Source organism: Simochromis diagramma, unplaced genomic scaffold (assembly GCF_900408965.1).
Source record: "Simochromis diagramma unplaced genomic scaffold, fSimDia1.1 OVJJ01000685.1, whole genome shotgun sequence".
NCBI classification, from domain to species: domain Eukaryota; kingdom Metazoa; phylum Chordata; class Actinopteri; order Cichliformes; family Cichlidae; genus Simochromis; species Simochromis diagramma.
This window is the reverse complement of record NW_024387477.1, coordinates 11,453,639-11,471,410: the sequence shown is the minus strand read 5'-3', so window position 1 is coordinate 11,471,410 and position 17,772 is coordinate 11,453,639. Positions and strand designations below refer to the sequence as shown.

The 17,772-nt window shown below is 41.4% G+C and overlaps 4 protein-coding genes across 31 annotated transcripts in view; all 4 read right to left on the bottom strand.

Moving 5' to 3' along the window:
* LOC120724149 (protocadherin gamma-C5-like) overlaps nucleotides 1–17,772 on the bottom strand; it is a 301,683-nt gene that overhangs the window by 102,366 nt on the left and 181,545 nt on the right. The window lies entirely within an intron of this gene.
* On the bottom strand, nucleotides 188–17,769 carry LOC120724170 (protocadherin beta-16-like). Its single transcript, XM_040016218.1, has 2 exons — nucleotides 14,677–17,769; nucleotides 188–507 (listed from the first exon to the last, which is right to left on the bottom strand). The coding sequence occupies exons 1-2, from the start codon at nucleotides 17,059–17,061 to the stop codon at nucleotides 475–477; spliced, it is 2,418 nt and encodes an 805-aa protein (XP_039872152.1). The 5' UTR covers nucleotides 17,062–17,769; the 3' UTR covers nucleotides 188–474.
* On the bottom strand, nucleotides 514–4,422 carry LOC120724177 (protocadherin gamma-A2-like; the record flags this gene model as incomplete). The annotated part of the gene is made up of 1 exon (XM_040016225.1): nucleotides 514–4,422. A coding segment is annotated over exon 1 (2,379 nt), but the record flags the coding sequence as incomplete, so codon positions are not given.
* LOC120724166 (protocadherin beta-16-like) lies at nucleotides 8,319–13,986 on the bottom strand. Its single transcript, XM_040016213.1, has one exon. It carries the CDS (start codon nucleotides 13,671–13,673, stop codon nucleotides 11,232–11,234), a length of 2,442 nt encoding a protein of 813 aa, XP_039872147.1. The 5' UTR covers nucleotides 13,674–13,986; the 3' UTR covers nucleotides 8,319–11,231.

Genomic DNA, 17,772 nt, shown 5'->3' with positions numbered 1-17,772 from the left:
GCTGAAATGATGACGTGCCAATCGATGGGAATGATTTATAAAATGATTTACCGTGCATTCGTGAGGAGATAATGAATGTGCAAAATCAGGCAAAACTAATCCTTTTCTTTGGGGAAACCGTACTATCTATTAAGACATTGAAGTGATTACTTAAAAAAAGTGAGGTGATGATTCAGCCTGTTGTCACGGAAGAGCAAGAAATCGGTGCATGAAACATTGTTGCCGATGAAGGGACTAATGAAATTTCTCAGTCAGAAGTTTTTAAAGAGATAATCTAACAATATTTTATATGGAAATCGTAACAGCTGCATTAGAAAAACTCTTTCAGGGAAAACCAGATTGCCCACTGAAAATGTGCTCAATGTTTAATGCACTGAATTAATAAATAAATAGGCAATGTACCTTTGCAGTTATCTTAAACCATCAATGATTGAAAATGTATATTATATATAATCTATGATCTTTTAAAATACCTTAACATGCCGTGAAACCAGATTTATAACTGACCTCTAGAGGAGAGTCTGGTTCATCCAGGATGCTCTTTTCATTCTGTATCCGCTGCATCGTTCCTGTAGAACTGGGGTCCATTATCAGCACGTTCTGACTACCAGCTCTGCCGAACTTACAGTCACTCTTTCTGGAGTCAGTCGTCCTGCACACCTCGTAATTGTACACATGTGGAAGAGTCCCTGTCCCCAACGTGTCTGAGTAACGTGGTGGATAATATGGAATGACAGGCAGGTTGGAGTGATACAGGATGCGAGACTGTCTCCACCTGTAGATTTTGACTGATAGAATAACCACTAAACACGTGATGAAGAGGAAGGAAACTACAGCCAGAGCCAAGACCAAGTAAAAAGTAAGATTGTCATTGTACTCCTTGTCGTGTGTCAACTCAGTGAACTCTGACAGCACTTCAGGGAAGCTGTCCGCCACCACCACGTTAACAATGACTGTAGCTGAACGAGAGGGCTGTCCGTTGTCCTCCACTATGACAGTCAGTCTTTGTTTGACAGCATCTTTATCAGTGACTTGGCGGATAGTTCTGATTTCTCCATTCTGTAAGCCCACTTCAAACAGCGCCCTGTCTGTGGCTTTCTGCAATTTATATGAGAGCCAGGCATTCTGTCCAGAGTCCACATCAACAGCCACCACTTTAGTCACCAGATAGCCCACATCTGCTGAACGAGGCACCATTTCAGCCACCAGAGAGCCACCAGTCTGGACTGGGTACAGAACCTGAGGGGGGTTGTCGTTCTGGTCTTGGATCATTATTTTCACAGTCACGTTGCTGCTGAGTGGAGGAGATCCTCCATCCTGCGCTTTCACGCGGAAGTGGAAATCTTTGATCTGCTCGTAGTCAAAAGAGCGCACTGCATGGATGACTCCACTATCAGTACTAACAGACACATATGAAGAGACTGGCACTCCGTTAACGGAGGAGTCCTCCAGTATGTAAGAAACACGGGCGTTCTGGTTCCAGTCAGCATCTGTGGCTTTGACTGTAAATATAGAGAGACCAGGTGTATTGTTTTCTACAATATAGGCCTCATATGAGCTCCTCTCAAAGACAGGTGCGTTATCATTAACGTCTGAGATTTGTAAGGTTAGAGTGACACTGGTGGAGAGGGAGGGCACTCCCTCATCAGAGCAGGCCACAGTGATGTTAAAATTAGAGGATATCTCTCTGTCTAAATCACTGTCTGTTATTAAATTATAGAAATTATTTGTAGATTTTTTTAGCATGAATGGTATGTTTTCGCTTACTGAACAATAAACTTTTCCGTTTTCTCCCGAGTCCTTATCTTCGATATTTATCATCATAACGACTGTATTGAGTTTAGCATCCTCTGAAATCACGGTCGCCTTCGTCATTATGCTAATTTCAGGTTTGTTGTCATTGACATCGAACACATCAACAATAACCCTAGAAGAGTCTGTTAGTCCTCCATCATCACTAGCAAGTAAATTTATTTGAAAATTTCGTGACTCCTCGAAGTCAATATTTCCAATTAAAGTCACTTCGCCATTCTCTTGGTTTATCTTAAAGACATCCCTGATATTATCTAAAGTATTTGTGATTGAATACGTTACTTTACTGTTAGAGCCTTGATCTGCGTCTGACGCTGTAACAGTAGCAACAACTGTTCCTTTAGGTGAATTCTCAGTGACTGTAGCTTTGTAGGTTTGCTGTGTAAAAACCGGCGCATTATCATTAACGTCTAAAACTGTAATGAGAATCTGCATTGTTCCTGACATCTGTGGCTCTCCTCCATCTACAGCTGTTAACACGAGGGATATCTGCTCTTGTTTCTCTCTGTCCAAAGGTTTCTGCAGTACCATCTCAACGTTTTTATTTCCATCAGCATTATTATGCATTTTCAGAACAAAATTGTCAGTTGGTTTTAGTTCGTACCTTTGAAGATCATTGGTGCCAACATCAACATCCACAGCCCTTTTCAGAACAAATTTTGCCCCAGTTACCGCCGACTCACTAATTTTAAACTCCATCTCTGTTTTCTCAAAGGTGGGTGCATTATCATTGATATCTGTGATCTGCACTGTAACCGTATAAAATTCCATCGGATTCTCCAAAATGATCTGAAAATGTAGAGCACACGGTGTCGTCCGTCTGCACAGAGCCTCTCTGTCGATCCTTTCTTTAACGAGGAGGACTCCTCTTTCTCTGTTCAGCTCGACGTACTGGTCGCTGTCTCGGGTATAAATCCGAGCTTTACCTGATATTAAACGTTTGATTTGTAAACCCAAATCCTGTGCTATATTACCAACTAACGATCCTTTAGTCATTTCTTCCGGTATTGTATAGCTGACTTGTCCAGTTACCGAGCCAAAGGAAAGGAGAGCAAAAAACAACAGCGCAGGCCCTTTCATTGTTCTATCCTAGTATTTTATCAACGAGGCTCCACAACGCGAAAATATATTCCATTAAGTGAAATCAATTCCTGGTAGACACAAAAATCTTTTAGCGGTATATTCCTCCCAGAACAACGGAAAATTAAAAAAAAATAAATGTCGTCTTTGTCATCAGATATTCTGCGCATCTAGAATATCCGCTCTTTCTCGTCGTACCCCGTGCTCGTTATGTCGTCGTTTATGTGAGATACGCTGCTGTTGCAACCCTACTGCCAGCCATCAGCACTCTGGTCAACAGCGGCCCTAAGAGTTCAAAAAACAAAACTGCAGAACACTACCGTCAGGCAATCCTTAATAGAAGACTTGTAATCACAGATGTTTATCACGGGAAACGTAAATTAAATAAAAAAAAAAAACAACAACCCACAAACAAACAACAAAAGTTTTCTTCAACGCTGTTGATTCCTCACTTCAATATAAATTAGCTCCAAATGTAGTGTGAATGGTAAATGTACTGGTTTCTACAAAACGCTTAAAAAACACCTGTTTTAACACTCAAACGCCTTGTCCAGCATGTTTCATTCACACATTTATTCATTTTTTTCTTGCGCTAAGACATTTCTAACAGTCACACTCCAATGAACGCATCGGGAGAAGCTCAGGGTTCAATATCTTGTCCAAAGGTAATTTTCACTCAGACCGGAGAAGCTACTGATCCAACACCACACGTCCCATTGATACATGAGTTCCTCTATCTCGTGAGCTACAGCCAAACCAACTAACAGTGTTTTCTTTCTTAAAATTATCACTCATGAAAATGATTCCGTGAAAGTAAGCACCACAGCATACTCAAAGTATTAAATAAGGAAATTTTGTGAAGATAAAATCCCACAGGAATAATAAAAAGATATGTAAAATACAAGAACAGTACAAATAAGTTCAATAGTGTCGCTGTCTGCGGTCCTGAAATCACTATCCAAGACGATCAAGATGAGTGGGGGCACCACTGTTTTACATTTAGGAAAACAAAACAAAAAAAAAAAAAAAAATGAAGGGAAAAAAAAGAATAAATAAAACGCTATGCCCTTTCTGGACAGTATAACTAAATTATAACATTGTCAGTGCTGAGTATTTAGTCAAATGTCTTTAGCAAAATCTTATGAAAGAGTGAAATAAATGATTGAAAATTCTGGTACCAATAAGAAAAGAGGTCACTAAATAATTTTAACTAAAGTTTAATTACATCATATTTTTAGAGGAAAATTTAAGGACTAAGTAGAAATTGATTCACCGTTTCATATAACAATATTTGATATAGAAACATTTAAAAAAATAAGCATTAAAACCTTTTGCACGAAAACTTAGAGTACAATTTCACAACGGTAAAGTAATTCCCCTTTATAGTTCTAATAGGTCATCAGTGAATAAAAATGTAAATTATATATAAGATCGATGGTTTGGTAAAATAGCAGGATAATTTCAACAGTATAGCCGGATACTGAATCATTTAAAAAGACATTGTGACATAAAGTTGAAGCCACATTCATAACTGACCTCGAGAGGAGAGTCTGGTTCATCCAGGATGCTCTTTTCATTCTGTATCCGCTGCATCGTTCCTGTAGAACTGGGGTCCATTATCAGCACGTTCTGACTACCAGCTCTGCCGAACTTACAGTCACTCTTTCTGGAGTCAGTCGTCCTGCACACCTCGTAATTGTACACATGTGGAAGAGTCCCTGTTCCCAAAGTGTCTGAGTATCGAGGTGGATAATATGGAATGACAGGCAGGTTGGAGTGATACAGGATGCGAGACTGTCTCCACCTGTAGATTTTCACTGATATAATAACCACTAAACACGTGATGAAGAGGAAGGAAACTACAGCCAGAGCCAAGACTAAGTAAAAAGTCAGGTTGTCATTGTACTCCTTGTCGTGTGTCAACTCAGTGAACTCCGACAGCACTTCAGGGAAACTGTCCGCCACCGCCACGTTAACAACGACTGTAGCTGAACGAGAGGGCTGCCCGTTGTCCTCCACTATAACAGTCAGTCTTTGTTTGACAGCATCTTTATCAGTGACTTGGCGGATAGTTCTGATTTCTCCATTCTGTAAGCCCACTTCAAACAGCGCCCTGTCTGTGGCTTTCTGCAGTTTATAGGAGAGCCAGGCATTCTGTCCAGAGTCCACATCAACAGCCACCACTTTAGTCACCAGATAGCCCACATCTGCTGAACGAGGCACCATTTCAGCCACCAGAGAGCCACCAGTCTGGACTGGGTACAGAACCTGAGGGGGGTTGTCGTTCTGGTCTTGGATCATTATTTTCACAGTCACATTGCTGCTGAGTGGAGGAGAGCCTCCATCCTGCGCTTTTACGCGGAAGTGGAAATCTTTGATCTGCTCGTAGTCAAAAGAGCGCACTGCATGGATTACTCCACTATCAGCACCAACGGACACATATGAAGAGACTGGCACTCCGTTGACGGAGGAGTCCTCCAGTATGTAAGAAACACGGGCATTCTGGTTCCAGTCAGCGTCTGTGGCTTTGATTGTGAATACAGAAAGACCCGGTGTGTTGTTTTCTATAATGTAGGCCTCATATGAGTTCCTCTCAAAGACAGGTGCGTTATCATTAACGTCTGAGATCTGTAAGGTGAGAGTGACGCTGCTGGAGAGGGAGGGCACTCCCTCATCAGAGCAGGTCACAGTGATGTTATACTCAGAGGCGCTCTCTCTGTCTAAATCACTGTCTGTTACTAAGGTATAGAAATTATTTGTTGATGATTTTATAATAAATGGTGCATTTTCGTTGATAAAGCATTTCACGATCCCACTGTCTCCGGAATCTAAGTCCTCAACATTTATCATTGTTACTACTGTGTTGAGATTAGCGTCCTCTGATATCACAGTCGATTTGGACATTATGTTGATTTCAGGTTTATTGTCGTTTACATCCAGAACATCAACAATCAGTTTACAAGAATCCGTGAGTCCCCCCTCATCACTTGCTCCTATATTTATTTGGAAGCGTTTTGTTTTTTCAAAATCAATGGTTCCAACCAATGAAACTTGCCCGTTTTCTGTGTTTACTTCAAACATTTTCTTTACGTTACCTAACGTATTTGTGATTGAATATGTTATTTTACTGTTCGAACCTTGATCTGCGTCTGACGCTGTAACAGTAGCAACAACTGTTCCTTTAGGTGAATTCTCAGTGACTGTAGCTTTGTAGGTTTGCTGTGTAAAAACCGGCGCATTATCATTAGCGTCTAAAACTGTAATGAGAATCTGCATTGTCCCTGACATCTGTGGCTCTCCTCCATCTACAGCTGTTAACACGAGGGATATCTGCTCTTGCTTCTCTCTGTCTAAAGGTTTCTGCAGTACCATCTCAACGTTTTTCTGTCCATCGGGGTTACTGTGCAGTCTCAGAGCAAAATTGTTGGTCGACTTTAAATCATAGTTTTGAACCGCATTAATACCAACATCAAGATCCACAGCCCGTTCCAAAACAAATTTTGAGCCGGCAGTTGCAGACTCGCTAATTTTGAAATTCATTTCGCTTTTTTCAAAGGTTGGTGCATTATCATTGATGTCTGTGATCTGGACTGTAACCGTATAAAATTCCATCGGATTCTCCAAAAGGATCTGAAAATGTAAAGCACAAAGCACTGTCTCTGTGCACAGCGCCTCTCTGTCTATTCTCTCCTTGATGAGGAGGACTCCTCTTTCTCTGTTCAGCTCGATGAATTGGTCGCTATTTCTGCTATAGATCTTGGCTTTTCCTGATATTAAACGTTTAATTTCTAAACCTAAATCCTGTGCTATACTTCCAACTAAAGAGCCTCTAGTCATTTCCTCCGGAATCGAGTAACTGACCTGCCCGAAGACTGGGCCGAGGGAAAGGAGAGAGACAAACAGCAGTACTTGCCGTTTCATTGTTCTTTCAGATTTCTCACTCAACGTGGATTCACAATCTATATTCCACACAACAGAAGATATGTATTCCAAAGTCAAAACCTAAGTGTATATTCCGGTCAGCGAAAGCAAATCGCTCCAAAATAAAAATCTTTCTTCAGTATTTATCCTCCTTGATCAGAATCGCTCGATCTCTGTGCGTCGTGTTCCCTCTTCATAATGTCGATGTTACATGGGCGGTGCTGCTACAAACATGGTCTCAGTCCTCAACACTCTGGTCAACAGCGGCCCTAAGAGTCCGCACTATAAAACTGCAGAATATCATCTAAAATTCATCCGCAGGACAACTTACTGTCAAATATGTGCAAATTCAGTAATATCAGCCTACAGAATCTTTAACACTGTCATTTGGACTTGAAAAAAGAACAATCGGGAATCTATTGTGTTTAATTTCTAGGATCACAATAACAGTATATTAAGAAAAACAGGCAGTGACTGTGATGTGAAGATATCAATGGCGTAAGAGAGTTAGCCCGGATAAAACAAGTCAGCTGACCGACCGAAAGGGAAAATGCATCGGGAAAACACAAGTTTACTTAAAGATGGATAACTGGTAAACCTTGGCGCTTGAATTGTGGAAACAGCACAAAATGGACACGAGGTAACATGAATTAATATTGCTAATGCTGCTGTCCGTGGTTCTGAAGTGAATGCGGTTAACATTTGAGGTATATTAATATTGATTAGATGCCATTAAGATTCTGTTTAGAAAAAAAATATTCCTCAAGCATATTAACATTGTTTTTGTTTTGCGCGTGTGTAAAATTGATGTACTAGTTATTCATTGTTGAGCTATGTTATGATAGCGCCTGTGTTTGGCTCTGCCGCTGCCGGGTGCAGTTTGTTGCGCTCTACTACTTTTGTGTTGTTTTCTTCTACTCTACTGTTCTCACTTAGTTTTAACGATGTATTGGCTGCCTTGGTGTATGCTAGCCTGGCTTTGCTATCCATCCGATCCTCACGATCTCTCTTCGTCCTCCTTCTGCATTTTCCACCCTCCACTATTAGCTGGATCTTCGTCAGACTATTTCGGCGGTCCCTCTAGACCACGGAAAAGGAGAGGGAGAAGAGGGGGTATTCAGGTAAAGCTCAGGCTTACCTGGCGGCGGGGTTTGGCTGGTAAGCGACATGGAGCGTGCCTTGTCTCCTGTGCTCAGAAAAGCTCCATGGAGGGGGACTTGTTTTCCACGTCCCTGTTTGGATATGCTGGGCCCGGCTCTTTGAGACCATGCTGCCTTAGGAGGGTTTATCCAGACTCTCCTGCCGGCTGGCTCTTTATTCGCTCAGTGAGTGGATTCTACGAGCGTGATGGCTCAAACCCTGTGTACCTACGTCCTTTAACTTGAGCCTTTGCAAATAACGAGGCATCTACCTCGATGAATATGGCACTTTTAACGTGCGATCTCTGTCTAATAAATCATTATTGTTGAATGATTTTATATTATCAAAAAAACTCGACTTTTTCCCCCCTGACTGAGACCTGGCAGCGGGACGTAGAATACGCGTCATTTGTTGAACTCTGCCCGGATGGCTATACTTTTATAACCCAGCCTCGGGTATCTGGCCGGGGTGGTGGGCTTGCGGCGGCTTTCCAGGACCGTTTCTCCTGCCGCTCCGTGAAAATTGGACATTTTCTTTCGTTTGAGATGCAGCTGCTTAAAATTGGAAACAAGGATCCCTTTTACCTTGCTGTGGTATATCGTCCACCTGGCTCTAATGGGCTTTTTTATCAGGGCACAGTGACTTCTTATCCTCTACTATAAAGCTGTCTAGGTTGCTTATAGTTGGGGACTTTAATATACACGTTGATGATGACTCCGACCCCTTTGCCAGATACTTTATCAACATTAAGGATTCTTTTCATTTTGCTCAGCATGTGTCCGGTCCTACACATAGCAAAGGTCACACACTGGACTTTGTTCTTACTTTGGGTTTGCTCTGAGGACATTTCTATTTCTGATCACCATGTTATTGTTTTTAACATGTCTTTTAATCCCTGTTCAACGGATGGTTAGCTCTCGCATCTTAAACTCCTCCACAGCGGAGAAATTTGCGGATGCGCTTAACTTACAGCTATCCCCTCATAATGGTGTCGATTCTCAACCAATCTTTTTTTTTTAAATAATTATTGCCTTTCTATTTTAGATGAAATCTGCCTAGTTAAAATGAGGAGAGTTTCTGCCTCCAAATCTCCTCCTTGGCTAAATGGCAGTATTTCTTGTCTAAAACGTGATTGTCGAAAAGCGGAGGAGGTGGAGGAAAACTCATCTAAATGTTCATCTCCTCTACCTAAAGGACCTTTTAATTTCTTTTAATAATGCGATCAGAGATGCGAGGGCTGCCTATTTCTCACACTTAGTTACAAAGAGCAGAGGTAATCCTACAGTGCTATTCAACACCATTAGTGACATTGTTACTCCTGCTCTACCTGCGGCTCCTATTTCATCTAATGAGGACTGTGAAAATTTTCTTTCTTTTCTGCTTGCAAAAATTAATAACGTGAGAATAAATTTTTCACATTCAGCACCTGTTATGTCTATCTCCACCCCATCTTGGCCGTCATCTTGGATACTTTCTCTTCTGTTTCACTACCTGAGCTGGTAAAACTAGTGAATTCAGTGAAAGCATCCTCCTGTTCACTTGACGTTGTACCTGCATTATTATTCAAAAATGTCTTTCAGTCTATTGGTCTATGTGTGCTCACTTTAATCAACTCTTCACTGGCATAGTTCCGGTTTATTTTAAAAATGCTGCTATTCTCCTACTTTTAAAAAAACCTCAGCTAGACCTCTCTCTTTGGAACAGTTACAGACCAATTTCTAAATTACCATTAATCGCTAAGCTTCTAGAAAAGGTTGTGGCTAAGTAACTTATAGCGGGTCTGGACAAACATAGCATTTGCGATAAGTTTCAGTCCGGCTTTCGTAGAGGTCACTCCATGGAAACAGCCCTTCTTAGGGTCTCTAGTGACATTTTGATGAGTAATGATGCAGGAAAATGCTGTGTTCTACTCATGCTGGACCTCACGTTGGCGTTTGACACAATTGACCACCACATTCTCCTTGAACGGTTAAAACATTGGGTTGGCGTATCTGGAACTGCCTTAGAGTGGTTCTGCTCATATCTACATCACCGATCCTTTTCTGTGGTGGTCTCCGAGTTTAGGTCATCCTCTACATCCCTTACTTATGGTGTCCCTCAAGGTTTGGTTTTGGGGCCTTTATTGTTTTTAATATATCTTCTCTCGGCTATCGGCTCTTTTGAGGACATTTCTTATCACTGTTATGCTGAAGATATTCAGTTGTACATTTCTTTTAAGCCCCATGATTTATCTATGCTTCAGCTTCTGAATGACTGCTTAGATTTGATGAAACGTTGGGTGGCTGCAAATTTCCTCCAACTCAACGAGGGGAAAACTCAAGTCCTTGTATGTGCTCCTGACAGATTTTTATCCCAGATAGTGAAACCCCTGGTCCTCTCTCAGTTTATGTTAAATACTCTGTCAGGAATTTAGGTGTCACCTTTGACTCGACTCTCACATTGGATGGTCATGTTAAATCTCTGGTTCAGTCTTGTTTTTATCATTTAAGAAATTTGGCTAAGTTATGCCCTATTTTATCGCACTCTGAACTGGAGATTGCTATACATGCATTTATTTCCTCATGCTTGGACTATTGTAGCTCACTGTTTATGTGTCTAAGCAAAGGTTCTCTGGACCGTCTGCAGGTTGTGCAAAATGGTGCAGCTAGGCTTTGGACAAAATCCTCTAAGCATTCACACATGACACTGTTGCTATCTCAGCTACACTGGCTTCCTGTTGAATTTAGAGTCCGATTTAAGATCCTGGGCTTGACTTTTAGAGCTTTGTACGGATTGGCACCAGCCTACATCTCTGATCTGCTACAGCCCTATGGCCCTAGCAGGTCCCTGAGGTCATCTGATCAGGGCTTACTTGATATAAAACATACTAAAATGAGAACTAAGGGTGATAGAGCTTTTGCCATTGTGGCCCCTAGACTTTGGAACTCTCTCCCCCAAACCTTAAGAACTCTGGACTCAGTAGCTGCTTTTAAAAAACAACTCAAAGCTCACCTTTTTAAAACTGCTTTTGGTTAATTTCTCCCTGTTTTATATTGTCTGTTTTACCTTTTTATGATTTGTTATCTTATGTGCAGCAATTTGTGATTCTGTTTTGAAAGGTGCTATAAAAATAAATAAATACAATTTTATTTTTATTTTATGTTAAGTAAAGATTAAGTAAAACATAAGATATTTACCAACAAATTCAATATAAGACTCTAGTCCCACAATGAAAAACTTCTCTCAAAACAAACAGATTTCAGCATTATTTAAAATGCAATAAATACACTGACACCATATTAAAGTGGTCTAACCTCTATCGGAGAGTCTGGTTCATCCAGGATGCTCTTTTCACTCTGTATCCGCTGCATCGTTCCTGTAGAACTGGGGTCCATTATCAGCACATTCTGACTACCAGCTCTGCCGAACTTACAGTCACTCTTTCTGGAGTCAGTCGTCCTGCACACCTCGTAATTGTACACATGTGGAAGAGTCCCTGTCCCCAAAGTGTCTGAGTATCGAGGTGGATAATATGGAATGACAGGCAGGTTGGAGTGATACAGGATGCGAGACTGTCTCCACCTGTAGATTTTGACTGATATAATAACCACTAAACACGTGATGAAGAGGAAGGAAACTACAGCCAGAGCCAAGACTAAGTAAAAAGTCAGGTTGTCATTGTACTCCTTGTCGTGTGTCAACTCAGTGAACTCCGACAGCACTTCAGGGAAGCTGTCCGCCACCGCCACGTTAACAACGACTGTAGCTGAACGAGAGGGCTGTCCGTTGTCCTCCACTATAACAGTCAGTCTTTGTTTGACAGCATCTTTATCAGTGACTTGGCGGATAGTTCTGATTTCTCCATTCTGTAAGCCCACTTCAAACAGCGCCCTGTCTGTGGCTTTCTGCAGTTTATATGAGAGCCAGGCATTCTGTCCAGAGTCCACATCAACAGCCACCACTTTCGTCACCAGATAGCCCACATCTGCTGAACGAGGCACCATTTCAGCCACCAGAGATCCACCAGTCTGGACTGGGTACAGAACCTGAGGGGGGTTGTCGTTCTGGTCTTGGATCATTATTTTCACAGTCACGTTGCTGCTGAGTGGAGGAGAGCCTCCATCCTGCGCTTTTACGCGGAAGTGGAAATCTTTGATCTGCTCGTAATCAAAAGAGCGCACTGCATGGATGACTCCACTATCAGCACTAACAGACACATATGAGGAGACTGGCACTCCGTTAACAGAGGAGTCCTCCAGTATGTAAGAAACACGGGCATTCTGGTTCCAGTCAGCGTCTGAGGCTTTGACTGTAAATATAGAGAGACCTGGTGTGTTGTTTTCTACAATGTAGGCCTCATATGAGCTCCTCTCAAAGACAGGTGCGTTATCATTAACGTCTGAGATCTGTAAGGTGAGAGTGACACTGGTGGAGAGGGAGGGCACTCCCTCATCAGAGCAGGTTACAGTGATGTTGTACTCAGAGGCTCTCTCTCTGTCTAAATCACTGTCTGTTACTATACTGAAAAAGTTATTTGATGTGGAAGAAACTAAAAATGGAATATTCTTGTTAATATTACATTGAACGTTTCCATTTTCACCTGAGTCTGGATCTTGGATATTTATGATTGTCACAACAGTGCCAGGTGTAATATCTTCTGCTATTATGCTAGACTTTGACATGACATTTATAGCAGGTACATTATCATTTGTATCAAGTATTTCTACAACAATTTTACTGGTATCGGCCAATCCTCCTTCATCACTGGCTTGAACATGTATTTGATATTGTCGCTTCTTTTCAAAGTCGGTGTTTCCAACCAGTGTAATTTCACCAGTTTCTCGGTTCACGTCAAATTTTTCCGAAGCATCGTCCACGGAGTTTAATATTGTATATGATATCTTTCCATTGGATCCGTCGTCTAAATCAGAAGCACTAACTGTAATCAGTACAGTTCCTTCGGGCGAATTTTCTTTTAAGGTTGACTTATATATTTTTTGAGGAAAAACTGGAGCATTATCATTACTATCAAGCACATTTAGGTTGATCTGAACTGCCCCGGAGAGCTGCGGTTCACCGCCGTCTACTGCAGTCAAAACAAGCGACAAATGATCCTGTTTTTCTCGATCTAAAGGTTTCTGCAAAACCATTTCTACCAGCTTACTTCCATCCGCTTGATTCTGCACCTTCAAAACGAAGTTATCAGTGGGCTTTAACAGATAACTTTGAAGGCCGTTTACACCCACATCGAGATCTATTGCTTGTTCGAGCATAAACACAGTTCCTGTATTAACTGATTCACTTATTTTGAATTTCATCTCACCTCTTTTGAAAATTGGGGCGTTGTCATTAACATCTGTCACTTCCACGGTAATGCTATAAAATTCCATCGGATTCTCTAAAATAACCTGGAAGTGTAAAGCACAAGGCGCCGTCTGCGCACAGATTAGCTCTCTGTCTATTCTGTCTTTGACGAGGAGGACTCCTCTTTCTCTGTTCAACTCGATGTACTCTGCGCTGTCTCCGGTATAAATCCGAGCTTTCCCTGATTTCAGCCTTTTTACATCCAAACCAAAGTCGTGTGCAATATCACCCACAAAAGAGCCTTTCGGCATTTCCTCTGGAATGGAGTAACTGACCTGCCCAGTCACTGAGCAGAAACAGAAAAACAAGGTGAAAAGCAGCACTTGCCGTTGCATTGTTCTAACCGCCATGTTGCAGTAAAATAAGCCGTGTAACATTGCTGTAAAAATGGATTCCACTTGAAAAGTAATCCTGTTTATATCATCATGTTGTATGTAGCCACTTTTCAAATCGAAAATTGCAACGTTAAAATAACAGCTCCAGTCCAAACTGACGCTTAATACGCTGATCTTTGTGTCCTGTACTGCTCATTGTGTCTTTCTCTCGTTCTGTATCGTAAAGGATGGGGATGGCACTGCTGATTTCTTTTCCTATATAACAAAGGATGGTCAACAGCGGCCCTAAGAGTTCATCTTCCTGAACTACAGAATATTATGAAGGGTTGAAAATGAGAACAAGTGGTTTCTATTTTAAAATGATTACATTTCTTTAAATGATCAACGCTTGCTTCTTTCACAACAACAACAACAACAACAACAACAATAATAATAATAATGATTTCGTTTAAAAGAAAACAAAAAATACAGTAAGGTGATAAACTCAGCTGCTTCAAATTGTTGAACTACCTTGCGTAAACGCCTCTTTATATTCCATGAACTGGCCTGATGTGTCATTGTAATTAATGCACTGAAAAAAGGAGACAGGTTTTATGTAAGCATCTTGGGTGTTTTTAAAACAATTGCGTCATGTTTTAAAGTTAAGTGTTAATTTAACTAAATTGTTTAAGTTGCTGCCAGAGCAAAACATCTGTGTGCAACCAATGTCCACTACTAAATTAAGTAAATCCAATCCATTTTTTTCAGTGCGGAAAGAGGAGCTGTTCGTAGTGCTGAATACGGACAGCTCCCACCAAAGAACAGCAAAAAGACACCCCACCCCACACACCCCACCCCTGCTCATAACTGATATTTGTATTATATACAAAATATTATATAGGCACGGAGAGGTAAAACATAGAAAACGAAAAACAAAATACACGAAACCTGGGCTTTTCAGAGTTGGCGAACCCTCACCAATAAACATTAAAAAGCCCCCCACAGAGGTTCATATTTAATACATGAATATTCATTACTATAACATTGTAGTTTATGGAAGACTAACCTCTAGAGGAGAGTCTGGTTCATCCAGGATGCTCTTTTCACTCTGTATCCGCTGCATCGTTCCTGTAGAACTGGGGTCCATTATCAGCACGTTCTGACTACCAGCTCTGCCGAACTTACAGTCACTCTTTCTGGAGTCAGTCGTCCTACACACCTCGTAATTGTACACATGTGGCAGAGTCCCTGTCCCCAAAGTGTCTGAGTAACGTGGTGGATAATATGGAATGACAGGCAGGCTGGAGTGATACAGGATGCGAGACTGCCTCCACCTGTAGATTTTGACTGATATAATAACCACTAAACACGTGATGAAGAGGAAGGAAACTACAGCCAGAGCCAAGACTAAGTAAAAAGTCAGGTTGTCATTGTACTCCTTGTCGTGGGTCAACTCAGTGAACTCCGACAGCACTTCAGGGAAGCTGTCCGCCACCGCCACGTTAACAACGACTGTAGCAGAACGAGAGGGCTGTCCGTTGTCCTCCACTATAACAGTCAGTCTTTGTTTGACAGCATCTTTATCAGTGACTTGGCGGATAGTTCTGATTTCTCCATTCTGTAAGCCCACTTCAAACAGCGCCCTGTCTGTGGCTTTCTGCAGTTTATAGGAGAGCCAGGCATTCTGTCCAGAGTCCACATCAACAGCCACCACTTTAGTCACCAGATAGCCCACATCTGCTGAACGAGGCACCATTTCAGCCACCAGAGAGCCACCAGTCTGGACTGGGTACAGAACCTGAGGGGGGTTGTCGTTCTGGTCTTGGATCATTATTTTCACAGTCACGTTGCTGCTGAGTGGAGGAGAGCCTCCATCCTGCGCTTTTACGGTGAAGTGGAAGTCTTTGATCTGCTCGTAGTCAAAAGAGCGCACTGCATGGATGACTCCACTATCTGCACTGACCGACACATGCGAGGAGACTGGCACTCCGTTAACGGAGGAGTCCTCCAGCATGTAAGAAACACGGGCATTCTGGTTCCAGTCAGCGTCTGTGGCTTTGACTGTGAACATAGAGAGACCTGGTGTGTTGTTTTCTACAATGTAGGCCTCATACGAGCTCCTCTCAAAGACAGGTGCGTTATCATTAACGTCTGAGATCTGTAAGGTGAGAGTGACACTGCTGGAGAGGGAGGGCACTCCCTCATCAGAGCAGGTCACAGTGATGTTATACTCAGAGGCTCTCTCTCTGTCTAAATCACTGTCTGTTATTAAATTATAGAAATTATTTCTTGTCAATTTTAAAATGAATGGTACATTGTCGCTGATAAAGCATTTTACGTTCCCGTTGTCTCCGGAATCTAAATCCTCAGTATTAATCATCGTAACGACCATATTGAGTTTAGCGTCCTCTGAAATCACAGTTGATTTGGACATTATGTTGATTTCAGGTTTATTGTCGTTTACATCGAGAACATCAACAATCAGCTTACATGAGTCTGTTAGTCCTCCATCGTCATTAGCACGGAGATTTATTTGAAAACGTTTTGACTTTTCAAAGTCAATGGTTTCAACTAATGAAACTTGCCCGTTTTCCTCATTTACATAAAACATTTTCCGGACATTGTCTAACGTATTTGTGATTGAATATGTTATTTTACTATTAGAACCTTGATCTGCGTCTGACGCTGTAACAGTAGCAACGACTGTTCCTTTAGGTGAATTCTCAGTGACTGTAGCTTTGTATGTTTTCTGTGTAAAAACCGGAGCATTATCATTAGCGTCTAAAACTGTAATGAGAATCTGCATTGTTCCTGACATCTGCGGTTCCCCTCCATCTACAGCTGTTAACACGAGAGAGATCTGCTCTTGTTTTTCTCTGTCTAAAGGTTTCAGCAGTACCATCTCAACGTTTTTGTGTCCATCGGGGTTACTGTGCAGTTTTAGACCAAAATTTTCAGTTGGTTTTAGTTCGTATTTCTGGAGATCATTAATACCAACATCCAGATCCACAGCCCGTTCCAGGTCGAATTTTGCTCCTGTTGCGGCTGACTCGCTAATTTTGAAATGCATTTCGTTTTTTTCAAAGGTTGGTGCATTATCATTGATATCTATGATCTGGACTGTAACCGTATAAAATTCCATCGGATTCTCCAAAAGGATCTGAAAATCCAAAGCACAAAGCGCTTTCTCTGTGCACAGCGCCTCCCTGTCTATTCTCTCCTTGATGAGGAGGACTCCTCTTTCTCTATTCAGCTCGATGTATTGGTCGCTATTTCTGCTATAGATCTTGGCTTTTCCTGATATTAAACGTTTAATTTCTAAACCTAAATCCTGTGCTATACTTCCAACTAAAGAGCCTCTAGTCATTTCCTCCGGAATCGAGTAACTGACCTGCCCGAAGACTGGGCCGAGGGAAAGGAAAGAGACAAATAGCAGTACCTGCCGTTTCATTGTTCTGTCAGATTTCTCACTCAACGTGGATTCACAATCTATATTCCACACAATAGAAGATATGTATTCAGAAGTCAAAACCTAAGTGTATATTCCGGTCAGCGAAAGCAAATCTTTCCAAAATAAAAATCTTTCTTCAGTATTTATCCTCCTTGATCAGAATCGCTCGATCTTTGTGCGTCGTGTTCCCTCTTTATAACGTCGATGTTACATGGGAGGTGCTGTTACAAACGTGGTCTCAGTCCTCAACACTATGGTCAACAGCGGCCCTAAGAGTCCGCACTATAAAACTGCAGAATATCATCTAAAATTCATCCGCAGGACAACTTACTGTCAAATGTGTGCAAATTCAGTAATATCAGCCTACAAAATCTTTAACACTGTCATTTGGACTTGAAAAAAGAACAATCGAGAATTTATTGTGTTTAATTTCGAGTATCACAATAACAGTATATTAGGAAAAATAGGCAGTAACACAGACTATGATATTGAGTTTGTAAAGCTATCAAAATAGAGTGTTGAAAAAACAAGTCAGCCAACTGACTGAAAGAGGAAAATGAGAAGGGCACTAATGCGTTTTCTGAAATACTGATAACTGTGAACAACAAATAAAGAAATAAGAAGTGAAGACGATAAAAATCCCCTGGTATTTAAAGTATGGACACCGCACCGATTTTTTAACATGTGGAAATGAGGCTATAGGAAGCAATA

Excerpts from the sequence above, each read along its gene's own strand:
- LOC120724166 (XM_040016213.1), bottom strand. The coding sequence starts at position 13,673 with ATGTTACACGGCTTATTTTACTGCAACATGGCGGTTAGAACAATGCAA.
- LOC120724170 (XM_040016218.1), bottom strand. The coding sequence starts at position 17,061 with ATGAAACGGCAGGTACTGCTATTTGTCTCTTTCCTTTCCCTCGGCCCA. Across the intron at positions 508-14,676 it reads AACCAGACTCTCCTCTAGAG|GTCAGTTATAAATCTGGTTT; the intron begins GTTAGTCTTCCA and ends TCTCCTCTAGAG.